Genomic DNA, 15,012 nt, shown 5'->3' with positions numbered 1-15,012 from the left:
GATCTAAACAAGCGAAACATTTATCCCTGCTAGTGTTTAGATTTGTAACAAAACTTGTTATTTTTATGAGTATAAAAGGGTATGCGTTTTATGTCAAGTCACTTGTGCATCACATTGCTTATATATCAGAAAATGTATTATTCAATGAAAAAGCAGAGTTTTTTTTTAATGACAAACAGAAAAATTTGCTTATTTGTTGTCAGGTATTTTGTTTGGCATCAGGACAGTGTGTTGAAAAAGATGGTGGGTGCTCTTTCCCAGATCCAACCATTAGACCCACAGCATCTCGCTGTAAGGAAGATGAAGTATTCTGTCTGCTTAGGGAGGCATGTGTGCCCCGGCAAAGCAACTGTAATGAGAGAGATAAAGATAGTAGAATGATTGTCCAGGGAAAATGCAGAGAGAATGAAGTTTTCTGTCTAGCTTCTGGAAAATGTCTTCCCAAGGAAGGATGTGGAACAGAAAATGAGCAAGATTTGGAACCAGTCAAAACAAAATGTGACAACAATGAATACTTCTGTCTGCAGCAAGGCAGATGTGTCGCCATCTTGGGAGGGTGTGAAGGTGAGCAATCTACACCCACCCCAGATACAGAAATGCACACAAAATGTGGGGCAAATGAATATTTCTGTTTGCAGCAAGGCAGATGTGTTGCCATCTCGGGAGGATGTGAAGGTGAGCAATCTACACCCACTCCAGATACAGAAATGCACACAAAATGTGGGGCAAATGAATATTTCTGTTTGCAGCAAGGCAGATGTGTCGCCATCTCGGGAGGATGTGAAGGTGAGCAATCTACACCCACTCCAGATACAGAAATGCACACAAAATGTGGGGCAAATGAATATTTCTGTCTGCAGCAGGGCAGATGTGTCACCATCTCGGGAGGGTGTGAAGGTGAGCAATCTACACCCACCCCAGATACAGAAATGCACACAAAATGTGGGGCAAATGAATATTTCTGTCTGCAAAGAAACAGGTGTGTATCAAAGGTAGGGCTGTGTGATGACAACAAGGACATCTACAGAAGCTGTGATGTGCCGGGAGAGGTGTACTGTGTGACTGTTGACAGGTGCATACCAAGTGGGGAGAAGTGTGAGAACTGGGAAGGGACAACAACTCACAAATGTGGACAGGATGAATACTTCTGTCTCCAACAGAACAGGTGCTTGTCTAAACATGGAGAATGTGGGACAGTGGAACCACCCAGTACCACTACAACTGTACCCTCCAGTGGAGGTTCCTGTAGAGAGGGGCAGGTAAGTGGCTGATTGGGAGTGTAAGAATGATTTCTACAGTAGTCTGATTTGTACAGGTGGTACTAATGTAAGTTCATTATGCATATCAGATTCTTTATGATTGCTGTTTAGCTCACCTGAGCTATAAGCTCAATTGAGCTAAGTTGACTGATCACATGTTGTCTGGGTGTCTGTCTCTTTGTCTGTCCATCTGTAAACTCTTCCCCAGAACCAAAGGGCCAATTTCAAACAAACTTGCCATTAAGCATCCTTATATAGGTAAAGGGATTCAAAATTCCTTAGATGAAGGTTGGGTAACATCCTTTTCAAAGGGGAGATCATACTGATAGCAGTATTTCTCATTAAGATACACTTTACGATACAGGCATTGTAATACCAAACAATACATGAAGGACCTATCATAAATTTGGAATTGAAAAATAAGATTACATACTATACAAATTGTACAGTGTATTATGATTGGCAGATTAAATGTTGATAATCCAATCAGAGTACTTGTTTGCTGTCATTAGTGTGAGCATGGAAAGTTGCAACTGGTGCAGAAAGTGATCAACATATGCCTGATATTAAGATTGATGCCTCGTTCACACGAAGAATTTAATTCGCATTAAACGTAAGTTAATGCGAATTAAATCTGAACCGCGTTCACACGGAGATTTTAATGCGCATTAGTTTACTTCGAATTAAAATTGACGTCGCGATTTAATGCGAATTAAATTACTTCGCATTAACTCGTGTGAACGCTAAGCAAAGCTAATTCGCATTAAATGTACACGCATGCGTAATGGCAAATTTGGGTCACATGCATCATACCCATGGTCAACTATATATATTAATGTCAGTTTTGTACGAAAAACTAAGCAAAATGATAATAATCACTAAAAACATGTACAAACAGCATGTCATTAGATAATGTCAGACGTAAATCTGTGCTCTGCATAGGCATACTGAGTAATGCATGTGGAAGGAATTGTTTTTAAATACGACGAAAATGTTTTAAAATAATAATGATATAATTTTCTTTTTTACATTTTTTAAAACAAATATGCCGCTCATTGTTAATTTTTTATACCATATGACGTCATAGTAGACTTATAATACGTATTAGTAATTAAAAATTACGTCACAACAGTAGTCAGCGGAATGGTGAAAAAGATGTTACGAAGTTTTAAAATTGGGCCTATGAAGAAACAATAAATTGTCTAGATTGAATGCTGGTCGTCAGAGGAAATAACAAGTAATTTCTTGAGAACATATAAATAAACACGACAAAACTCCTTATGTGTAGATCAGCATGTAAATTGTAAACATGTAGTATACTACATGTATATAGCATTTAGAACAAAGAATCCTGTATCTACACAATATTCATTAAAATATCTATAAAAATAAATTTCAATAACATAGTCTATTCTTTAATTTATTTCGCGCACCCTTTAATAGATATGCATACGAATTTAATGCGCATTAGTTTACTTCGCATTAAATATTACTGCCGTGTGAACGCTATTTAATTCGAATTAATTTAATGCGCATTATTTTACTTCGCATCAAATTTGATGCGAAGTAAAATTTAATGCGCATCCGTGTGAACGAGGCATGAGAATGCAGTTTACATATTACATAAATCATATATTTGGGAACATTATCAATTTCAAAGCCAATGTGATTTCAATATTTATTATTTTTTTTTTACTTATTGTCAAAAGTAAACTCTGTATGAAGCAGTCACCTTTTGGAAATACATAAAGTGACCTCTTAACAGCAATGACCTGTGGATAGATCTCAGGTTCATGGATTTACAAAATATTGACCACATACAATTAGTTGAAGACGTCAGCTGTCAAGAATTAAACAAAATATTATATGATTTCTATATGTATCCTTTATTGAAAAAAAGATAATATTTTGTATCAAAAATTCATTGCCATCATCTGCATTTATAGTAACTTTTAAGTCTTTTACATTAAGGGTATTTTCTGCTGAAAATTTTGCAATTTTATCTAAAAATGCTAACAAATTATATTCTGCGCTTTCAATTTTTGTGGTTGCATTATACCTATATGCCTATGTACCTATATGCATGTATGTATATATATATATATATATATATATATATATATATATATATATATATATATATATATTGCGATTGTAATGTTTGCAGATTTTTCCTATCCACAAAATTCTGAAAAAAATGGACAACCGCAGAAAATCCCCCTTATGTGTTAATTTTGGTCTGCAACTCAGACTTGTACTTGATGTAATCCTCTTTTATTAAGTCATTGATATCAATAAGTTTGTTTAAAATATCAGAACACTTACATTCACTCTGGGCCACAATAGAAGATCAAAGTTTTATATGGGAATATACATAAAATTGATTAAAACAAATTTTTTTTTAAGTGACACACTAAATCATATCAAATTACAGACATTCTTAGGTTGTGTGGATTCAAGGTTTTTTTTTTCCATGCCCCTGTTACTAAAGTTGGGGGGAGTTGGTTTTTTTATCCTGTCTATCTGTACCTGAAACTTTAACCTTGCTCAAAAATAATGAAAGGTGGGTGATAAGGCTTTCATATCTTACATGTATATGTGCATTTTGACAAGATTTTTCTTTTGGTGTCCAAGTTTATAACCTTGTGACCTTGACCTTGGAGTTTGACCTACTTTTAAAAAACCTTAATCTAGACAATATCTCATGAACTATGTAAGCTAGTGCTTTCATATTTTGTAAACAGATTCCCTATGGCAAGACCTTACATTTCATACCATGATGTTGACCTTGGGGTTTGGCCCAAATTTCAAAACCTTATCAGAAACTTTAACCTTGTTCATAACTTTTGAATGATGTGTGTTAGGGTTGTCATATTTTATAAGTGCATTCCTTGTGACAAGACCATTTTCTTGGTATTAAAGTTTTTTGTTAATCTTATGATCTTGACCTTGGAGTTTGATCTAGTTTTAAGAAAACTTAACCTATTCAATATTCTCCTGAACTATTTAAGGTAATATCTTTGAACCAAGGGGTTTGATATTTCATATATAATAGATTTCTCATTACCAGATGTTATATTTGTGACCTGGTGTCCTTGACCTTGGACTTTAATTTACTTCTTAAAAACTGTAACCATGGCTATCTCTTGATATTTCACATATAAGTTGCGCATGACTAGGCTTTTCATTTGGTACCAAAACTTGTGACCTGGTGACCTTGACCTACTTTTCAAAAACTTTAGCCTTGGATATCTTTTGAACCAAGGGGGATAGGGGAAGTAGAGTCATGCTTCCTGGTTACTGTTTTTTTTTTTTTTTTTTGACAACGTATGTTAAATGTGATTGTTTAGTTAAACTGTATATACATTGTGTGTTTTAGCTCTTAATACTGGGGCTTGCTTTTTTGTCAGGTTTTCTGCCTTGCATCAGGTCGCTGTGAGGTGGAGACATGTTCTGGAACTGAAGGTACCACTTCTTTACATATTCATGCCCCTGCCAAGAAATGGTATGGATGTATAGAGTTACCCCATTTCATCTGTCATTCTTTCATTCTCTCATAGTTAGTATTGACCTACTTCCACTGAAGTTATTGCATGCCCTTTGAATTTATAATCTGTAACTAGTTTTTGTTCTTTTCCTGATGTTCTTTTAGATGATAACCAGAATTTTAGTGTATACCTTTATAATGAGAACTTACAGATTGAGATTTTAGTGTGAACCTTTGTAATAATGATTTACAGAATACGATCAAGTTTCACTTTCATGTATATTGACCTTTCACCAGTTATCTCCCTTGGAAAAGTGTCTCAGTTAATACTCAGCTTTTTCCACAGACATAAATTAAAGAATAATGAAAATCCTTAAAAACTAATGTAATTCAATTATCTTCACAATTGATTCAAGAAAACAAATTTAAAGCACATATATTATATTCTACTTTTATTTCATTTGCACTAGTTTTCTCACCTTGTTATTTGTGATGTTGTTTTTTGTTTGTTTGATTAGACATTAATCATTATTAAATATTTTATGACAGACCAGGCACTCTCAACATCACTTCCTTTGTCAACTAATTCTCCAACCCCGGCTGGTGACCGACTCTTATTGGTAGACAAAGCAGTAACTTTGTATGACAATGTACAATTCAGACTGTTAGATTACTTGGGGCCAATGATAGAGGGAAGGCAACTCAGACAGTCAGAACAGTTGACCACCAAACTCAGCTGTGACAGAAACACGGGAGTGCACTTTTATGCAGGTTTGTTGCATCAGTAAATCAGTGACAGTATCTAGTCTGTCTGATCAGTTATCCATTATTCATTTATCCTAGTTATTGTTTGGTATAATTTTCAGTGATTTCATGATAAAACATAAAAGTAATCATCAAACCTCAGATTTTATTGCTCTACAGTACAATTGTGGCATTGAATTATTTAAGGAATGACTTTAATTCTTGGGCATTAAGTTATATGAGTATAACCTGGTTTGGGACAGTTTTACACTTTATAATCCGCGATTATGATTTAATGTAAGAGACAAAGATCCTAACTTTCATTTATCAAAATGTACATAAACTCGGAAAAATACAAGTCAACTGAGCCGTGCAATGATTCACTTAGCAACAACGACAAATGGTTTAGCTGTGAAGGTCCCCATCTTTAATTTTAGTTCTACGGAGCCTAGCCTATTTATCAAAATATTGTATTGAAGGTGAAGTTTGTCATGATAGAAAATATGTGTAGACTATGCATGCAATGCGTATTTTGCTGACCTTCAGAGATAGAGATCGACTTTGAAGTAACTCATCTCTGACAGATTGAGAAAATACGGGAAATTGCATTGCTTAGGCCTACCCCAAAAATGTGAGAATATGTGGGTTTTAACTCTGTGAAAACTTCTACTACATGAAAACTTACCATTGCATGCAAGGTTGTCGCAAATAGTAAATCCAACACAAGAAAATATATATATATATGACAAATTGCGATCCACATGTCAATGTGACTGATGTCATGTGATAAAATATGACATATGAATTTTTGTTTGCTTTGTTGAAAGGTGGATCAAGCAATGAACCCCCCCCCCCCCCTTTCCCCTAGTGAGAAATGTATTTCAAAATGAACAGGGCAATGCTTACTTGGTAAATCATTAATTCGAATATAATATCTTTGTTTTAATCTGTTATTCGACCATCATACAGAGAAAGATGTTTTACAACAGTGATTTGCGTACAAGTAGATGCTATTATTGACAACAAGAAAACAATATCTGTATCAAACCGAAGAAACTTATCGTACACATTGACTTTCTATTCCATAGAAGGCTGAAAACAGTGCTGCAATGTAAATTTAGAGAGAGAGAAAAAAAAGTTTCGGCTCTGGTTGTCAAGGGTGTGTGTCCCCATACCAAACCAGCTGACCAAACCAGGTTATACAAAAATAACTTGTGTTCCTCAATTGGAATTTGACCAATCAGAGACAACTTCCAGGATACAATAAGAATTAAATTATATAGATTTATTTCCTTATGTGTAAATTATGTATAATTTTACATTGAATATGCATCGTTTTTCTTGAAGGGAGAGCTTGATGTGTATTAGTTATGTATAATTTTACATTGAATCTGGTGTTGTTTTTATTGAAGGAAGAGCAGTGCTGGATGAGAAGGATGTGAGTGTGTCCGAGTTGATCACAGTTACCACTAATGGACAGGAGAAGGGCGTGGTCACCTGCAGGCTGCTTTCCCTGCCCCCTGACAGTAAAGATCACTGATGTGGTTGCTTTTATGTTAAAATAGGTTTCTTTTAATTTTGAAAAAAAAATCATTTGCAGCCTAGAGATAAGAATGTTTGTGTGTATGTGTGTGTGTGGGGGGGGGGGGGGGGGGGGGGGGGGGGGGGCTCTCTCGTTTTATTAATTTGCCTCGGATTATATAGTGTAGTAACTTAATTGTTGATAGTGACCTGTGAGTGGGCAATGCCAACATTATAAATCCATCAAATGTGTTATTAGGAATATGTTGTCACATTTACAGATAATATGTTTACTAAATGTGAGGGAATGCTAATGTGGCTTTGTAGCAGTCTTGTAAATCTTTGTTTTTGAACAAATTTTATTAATACATATTGAAATGATTCTGAGATGGTCTTCACATTAAAATTACATAATGATCAAGTTGATAGATTAATTGTGGCTCAATGGATTAAGTTATTTGTACTTGAAACTGGCACTCAAAATCAGTTGATGAAGGAGGATTTTTAACATTAAAAGATTAAAAGTTCAGATTTTTTTTTTATTTTGATATTTTATCCTGGTTTAATGTTCCACATTACAAACAATGATTTTTAAAAGTTAATTGAAATAATCAATGACAGTTTGTAAGATTGTTTTAAAGATATGTACCGATGTACAAGGATGCAGATATTATGAAAATAACCAATATATGTTTGGGACAGTGCACTGTGTATTGTATTCTTGTCAATACTATAATGTATGTTTATCTAATTGTAGTTGCTATGGGTTACCAGTATCACATAGGAATTGTGGCTGTTCCTGAGAGTCTGACTCCAACAGTTTCTATGGGGATGACCTCCATGTCAATTATGGAGGGTAACACTCTTTGGGTGCTTGATGAGTGGGACCGGGTGTTTCTAGTCAACATTTCAGGTAATGACTAATATTTTCCCAAATCCAAATAACATAAAGGTTAGACTTGATCTTAAATATTCATTTACTTTAACAGTTTTGAGTGACAGCTCATGTATTATGACGGGTTATATCAGCATATTGAAATTTTAGATTTTGAATGAAATTTAGTTTTTAAAAAATCCAACAAAGCACTGTTTTACATATAATAGAATTCCAGAGGATAATTTCTTTGTAATGTTAATGACAAAACATGTAAAAATAATTTGACCCTTTTGCTTCAAAAGTTTAAAAAAACTCAAATGGAAAATATATTTCATTTGGAAAAACTAGTAGTTTGGGAGGAAATATGTATATGTAAGTATGTAAATGCATTTATTCATGAAATGTTTTATGAAAATGTACATGTAGCTGAATTCAAATACAGGCTATTGAATATGTTTTATGTAAACCCTTTGAGCAAACAGAATAATGTACAAATTAAGGTACGGTGCATATATGCTATACTTAATATCCAAATGTAAATTTTAAAATATGACGATATAGTTGAAGGTATATATTCCAAATAAGAATATGGTGGGAAAATGTTTTACATGTATTTCAATGAAAATAATGAAAAAATTGATACTTCGAATTTGTGATATCTACATTTACATCAATGTGTTATATTTGTGACTACATAATCACTCTCTTTATGTGATCAAGATAGAGGGCTTAAGGTAAGACAGGGTGTGACCAGTCAGCAGGGGATGCTTACTCCTCCTATAGACACCTTATCCCACCTCTGGTATTTCACAGGGGCCATGCATGTTTGCCCTACTCTAAATTTTATATTTTGCTAGGATTATATAGCCTTAAGCATTGATCTGAAACTGCTAATGATAATCATGAATGTGAAATCAGACTTGTCTAAAAATATGAAAATCTTAGACTTTGTATATGAACAAATAACATGGTCTGTGACAAACATTTAACATGGGGGTTCAAACGGGGGTAGGATGGGGCCACAATAGGGGATCAAAGTTTTACATACAAATATATACTTTTAGGGAAAATGTAAGTTTTACATACATGTACAAATATATCGAGAAAATCTGTAAAAAATCTTCTTCTCAAGAACCATTGGGCCGAAGAAGTTTACATTTACATGAAAGCTTCCTGACATAGTGGAGATTGAAGTTTGTAAAAATCATGGCCCCCGGGGATAGGTTGTGTTCACAATAGAGATCAAAGTTTTACATGCGAATATATAGGGAAAGTCTTTAAATATGGGCCAATGTAACTAAGGTGAGTGATGTGGCCCATGGGCCTCTTGTTATTGTTATAGAACATAATTGTTTTTATTAAAAAAGTGAGGGGAGTTGTTCTGAATGAGAGAAGAATATAAGAGCTTGCTGTAATGAATTGACTTCATATACAAATGTACATGTACATGTAGCGAAGGACGAACATTGGTACAATTGTGCAAAAAAAATGAGGCAGCTAGTCTCAGTTTATGAATACCTCGATCCAACCCCCCTCCCCCATGAATTATCATTTTAGTATTTTCAAGTTCAAGCAAAAGCATTATTTATACTAAGAATTTGTAGGTGTACATGCATAACTTCAAAAATTTTCGGCCCTTTATCGTTTGGGATTCATGCAATAAAAAATCACCCCCGAAAGGAATCAAGACAGATGCATTAAACAAACAAGATGGTTGTTAAATATGATGAGATGTCCAATTACTTGTGATAAGTTTCCAAACTCCCATGTGATATTGAATGAAAATTAAATTATTAGGTACATGTAGCTCAAGTATTGTCAGCTGACAGTAGGACTGGCTATGCCATGCCAAGATTTATTACATCTACCGTTATGGAAATTCTGCCCCATTGGTCTAAACATTCTGAACTTCTCTGAGATTTACTTATAATATTACACTTAGCCATGCTACTGTAAATATGATAATTTGTGTGTGTAATGTATTATATGCACTTGGATTGCTCAATCATTGCAAATGTAGCTTTTCATTTTAAAAATGTATGGAATGTAGGCATTGTTAAGGAAGAGTTTTATATGTATTTATTTAAACAGATGAAGCACCAGAGACTCCTAGTCAAAAAGAAGTATTGTCCACAAGGACAGTGTTTGAGATCTACCAGGAAGGTCTGCAGTCAATGGCAGACAGAGTTGTCTTCCCCTTACACGTCTCTCTGTATCAGGTTCCTCTGGATCTCCATGGCTTGCCGGTGGCTGCCATTGTAACAGCTTCAGATGATAGATCTCACTGGAGGAGAGCTGCCTCCAGGGGCTTGATGTTAGATTTCAAAGGTTATGATGAGAGATCAATGCCCCTCCATGTCAAAATACATTCAACTTTCAGTGGTGACATCCATTTTATTTTGAGTCCAAATACTGGGGACCAGTTTATGTTTACTCTACAGGTGATTATGTTTGATTTGGCTTTCATTGTAGTGTTACAAATTTAACATAGTATTAAATATACTGTGTATGAATATAATGTGTACAAGACTATGAAAGATATTCTACATACGAGGTGTTTATGATGAAAATTTTGTGCTCTTCAGGTATTGGCTGTCAATAATGCCCCGTACCTGATCTCACCTGAGAAAACTTTGGATATCTTGTCATCAGTCCTTGTACAGCCATACTCTGGCAGCCGTGAGTTTACAGCAGGAGGGATCAGTGATCTAGTCTTTCTGGATGAGGATGGGGACAGTATGGGATTAGCTCTGCTGGGGGCAGTCTCACATGAACTTGGTAAAATTAACAACTTATGCAAAATAAAGATTTTATCAGCCAGTTGTAATCTGAATAAATGTAATGTATTAAAGACAGGTATGTATATCTAAGTTTGTGGGTTGCCACTCTCTAACTCATGGGAGCAAAGAAACCACTAAAAAATGGAACCCCCAAGGGTTTCCGTGGGGATCTGGGTTAGAATAGGTCCTCAGTACCCCCTTGCTTGTCATATGAGGCAACTAAATGGGACGGTCCTTTGGATGAGACCACAAAAACTGAGGTCCCGTGTCACAGCAGGTGTGGCACGATAAAGATCCCTCCCTGCTCAAAGGCCATAAGCGCCGAGCATAGGCCTAAATTTTGCAGCCCTTCACCGGCAGTAGTGATGTCCCCATATGAGTGAAATATTCTCAAGAGGGACATACGTTAAACAATATTCAACCATTCAACCCAAAGGTTTCCAAAGTCTGAGGCTGTTAATGAACTAACATGATATATATATGTAGGGGAGAGTGTTGATATTTTGGACAGTATTTGATGTATTTCGGAAATGCTCATCATCTAACCACTGAACCTAGGCATATTGTATATCGGTTGATTCAATGAACATTCTAAATTGTGCTCTCGGGTTTCTTCGGATTTTCCCCTGCCATTTATGCCACATATTAACACTTTAACCCAGTTAGGTAGAAGGTTGTAACTTCGGACGGTGGTGTTGTTATTTCAGACACATGGTGTTATAATTTCGGACAGTTAGGAAATTCGGTTGTTGCCGTTTATTTCGTGGTTCAATGGCATTTTATGCTTTCGTTTTTGCACATTAGATGATTTTTTATTTTTGGTAGTGTTTTTTATTTTGTTTATAATTCTTTAATTATATCGGTAACTTTTACCAGAAAACTTGGTCTCAACGGGACTTGATTTTAGCAATCAAACAAAATGGATGCCAGGGTCTTGAACTGCAATGTAGGTGAAGGTCATGTATTTCAATCAACCAATCAGAGCTGGGTAACACATGCGCATAATATTAGGTGTTTTCCATTTTGTAAATATATCAATTAAGTTCGGAAATTAGTTTAAATTTAGAACAAATAACTATTGTAACGCAAGATATAATGCTGTTTGCTGTATGAAATATCAACACTCTCCCCTATGGCATACCCATGGTCATCAAGTAAATCAATTTCAAACATCAATCAGTCAGATAAAAAAGTACGACTTCATTTCACACCATATTTTTGGAAGAAAGGAATTTATTTCTGATTCTTCATTCTCAGATCGAGCTTACAATCTCTGTGGAAAGTTGCATATACTGATCCTGTGAACTCTGCATTATCAAGATATGACATTAACATACTGAGCCCGACTTTTTAGTACTTTGGTGTTTATCAAAGCCATATTACAATCAATTGTTGTGAACAGGTACCTGGGAGTATGATCAGGGAGATGGCTGGAGGGCTGTACCGGTCTTGGGCCACCTGACAGCAAGTAGACAACAAAACATCAGTGCTGTCCTACTGTCACATACTGACAAACTCAAGTTTGTGCCGACTGTGGGGTAAGGAATGGGGCTGTAAATTGTAGTATATTAACCCTTTCTCTACCGGCACATTTTAGAGGTTTTTAAAGACTAAATGACAGTATTTTTAAGTCGATTTAAATCTGCATGGATCACGATTTGGGGTAGGCATATGACATGTAATTTTGTTAGGAATTGGACAGGGAACAATTTCTTATAAAATTTGGCAATGTATCCCATGACCTCAAATAGGTCTACGGGGTCAAAGGTCATATAAGTGCACATTTTTGCAATCTTTTTTCTCTGAAATATATATATTACGACCCCTCTCACTAGATTAGAGTCAAAAATAGGAAATTCTAAATATATGAGCTAATGTGCCTTTTAATATACTACAAAAAGAACAAAATCAAACTAATCAATTTTATTGACAAACAAATATTTTTGGTTGCTAAGTAACAACACTCATAGTACAATTTTGACCATAATTTGCCTTTCTGCATCCATTCGACACAATTTAAACGTAATTACAATCCATGATGATTAGTAAATGTCACATTATTTTAAAAATATAATCTTTAAATAGATCTTAATCATTTTAAAAGGTTTTTAACAAAAAATATAGTCAAGAGAATTAAGGTCAAAGGTCATCAAATGGAAACTTCGTACTTTATATACTTGTCCATCATTTTCTAATAATATGATGTTTTGCCATTATGTTCCATTAAATAGAATAAGTATTGCAACATTAAAACAAAGATCTTTCAATTATTGTTAATCTAAAATAATCTATTTTTTATTCAATTATATTTGGTTGCTAAGCAACAACACCTTATCAAATGTTATCAAAAAGTACTAACTATTTTTCCTCTCCAAATTCAACATAAACGAATGTTCAAGTACTTACTTTCAATCACTAGATTTAAATGTACTTGCATCATATTTAACAAAAATGTTTTTATATTCAACCTCTTGAAACCTATTTCTAGACATAATTCTTGATAACGAGTTGTTCCGACAGGGGCATGCGTTGACCAATATCTGTCTATCGACTGGAACTTCACAGCAGGCGTGTATAAGATAATGCACAAAAATCTGGAAAAAAAAAATTCTTAATACTTAGTCCTAAATACTAATGTATTGTCAAAGCTTTTGAATACTCAAATTGGCTCTGTAAATGTTTTCGATAATCAAGGCCCTCTGAAAAGTATGCATTTAATTACTTATGAAATTTTATCAGAAGTAATTGTAGTACACATTTAATAAATGAGTTACATTCACAGCCAGATTAATTTTGGTAAAGGTAATCTTTTTACTATGCATTTTATTATTCTTTCGAAACTGGAAATCACTGCCACAATATCGGTTTTTAAAACTAGTAATACCTGTACAGTTCCTCTTCAGTGAGAGGCTGCAAACTTCCTTGGGAAGTATATGGCAACCCTTCCCCCTAGATATGACTATCTCAGCATAATGGTTGGTGGCAACACAGATAGAGAAAACAAAATCTTCTGTCAAAGACAGCTTCATAAAATCTGCAGTTCTCCGAATAATAGAGTCCCATATCTGAAAGAAAATTGCAAATAAAATCAGTATTGGCCACCATACCTTAAAACGTGTCATACCTTATAATTAGAAACTAATTATAAATTGTCTCATTTTGTATGTATACGATCCCTAGTTATGCAGCAAAAAAAAAAAAAAAAAAAAAAAAACCCAGTAAAATGGTACACACATATCAGTGTACCATAATGCCATGATTCCAATTGTGAATGTATTATCTGGATTTATTTGAATGTTAATCAAATTTATACTGATTAAACCCTATATTCAACCTCAAAGAGTCATACCAACTGAAAGCCAGGTTGTCACCCCGAATGAAATGCCACAGTTCTGGGATCAGGTGTTCCTGTGTCCTCCACATCAGCATCCTTCCAATGCATGTCTGGATTTGTCAGTAGACTGTCGCTAGCGGATGATACCTGGGAACTTCCCACTAAATATTGGGATGTCAATACCCTTTTTAAAGAAGAAAAGAAATTACAATTAAGAATTGTTGGTTTATGTTTAAAAAGCAAAATCTATTTCACGGTAGCATGGAACAGTTTCGCACTTAAATTTATTTACTCAAATTTATTTAAAGATAAGGTAAGGGATTGCATACATGTGTTAGAAATGAATCGAATATTTTATTATACATTGCGAGAGTAGCAGAGTGTGTAATGAAAAAAAATGTATCATGTAGGTATCTGCATTATGCCTAGCATATATTATACGCAATGCTCTAACCACTCGGCCACGGAAGAGGCCGGCAAGAAGGGGACACTTGCCCATCAGGTTATAGCATACAAGTACCAGTATGTATGGATCACATGTAATTTATGGTCATAAGCTACTAAGTGTATATAAAATACATGCATTTGGATAAAAGAGAAATCAATATGATTTTTCATTAGCCTGTCATAATCAGACTTTGATTGATGTTAACCCACCCCCATTTTGGCCCAAACACACATTTTGTTTTTATTTCTGTTACAGAATAAAGAAAATAATTCAAATTATGATAATAAATTCTATCATTACGATAATGCAAATTGTGTTTTCCTAACAGATTGTGTTTTCTTTTCATAGAAAGATAATTTCTTTTATAAACATGGAAAAAACTTGGAAAATAGCCTTCTCACCAGCGGTCGTGAATGCCCAGTGTGATTAAAACCACCCTATCCCATTATACACTAAATACATCTCCTTCTTACACTCGCGCGTCAGGTAAGGAGATAATTCTGGGGAAAAGGGGGGGGGGGGTGTAAATCAAACTGCCGGACCCGGACAGGGTGTTATTCAC

The 15,012-nt window shown here is 34.7% G+C and overlaps 1 protein-coding gene and 1 long non-coding RNA gene across 2 annotated transcripts in view; one reads left to right on the top strand and one right to left on the bottom strand.

Annotated features, from left to right (window-relative positions):
- The window catches only part of LOC125673829 (uncharacterized), a 109,750-nt gene that overhangs the window by 15,487 nt on the left and 79,251 nt on the right, over nt 1–15,012 (top strand). The window contains exons 3-10 of the mRNA XM_048910662.2: nt 204–1,259; nt 4,670–4,724; nt 5,296–5,517; nt 6,903–7,016; nt 7,769–7,924; nt 9,980–10,329; nt 10,474–10,666; nt 12,071–12,206. Of these exons, the coding sequence (XP_048766619.2) occupies nt 204–1,259; nt 4,670–4,724; nt 5,296–5,517; nt 6,903–7,016; nt 7,769–7,924; nt 9,980–10,329; nt 10,474–10,666; nt 12,071–12,206 (2,282 nt within the window). The remainder of the gene's footprint in view (nt 1–203; nt 1,260–4,669; nt 4,725–5,295; nt 5,518–6,902; nt 7,017–7,768; nt 7,925–9,979; nt 10,330–10,473; nt 10,667–12,070; nt 12,207–15,012) is intronic.
- Nucleotides 12,577–14,924, bottom strand: LOC130052621 (uncharacterized). Its single transcript, XR_008800979.1, has 2 exons — nt 13,553–14,924; nt 12,577–13,262 (listed from the first exon to the last, which is right to left on the bottom strand). It is a non-coding gene; the product is annotated as an uncharacterized LOC130052621 (long non-coding RNA).

Source organism: Ostrea edulis, chromosome 3, assembly GCF_947568905.1.
Source record: "Ostrea edulis chromosome 3, xbOstEdul1.1, whole genome shotgun sequence".
Taxonomy (NCBI): Eukaryota; Metazoa; Mollusca; class Bivalvia; order Ostreida; family Ostreidae; genus Ostrea; species Ostrea edulis.
This window is presented reverse-complemented; position numbering and strand designations above follow the sequence as displayed.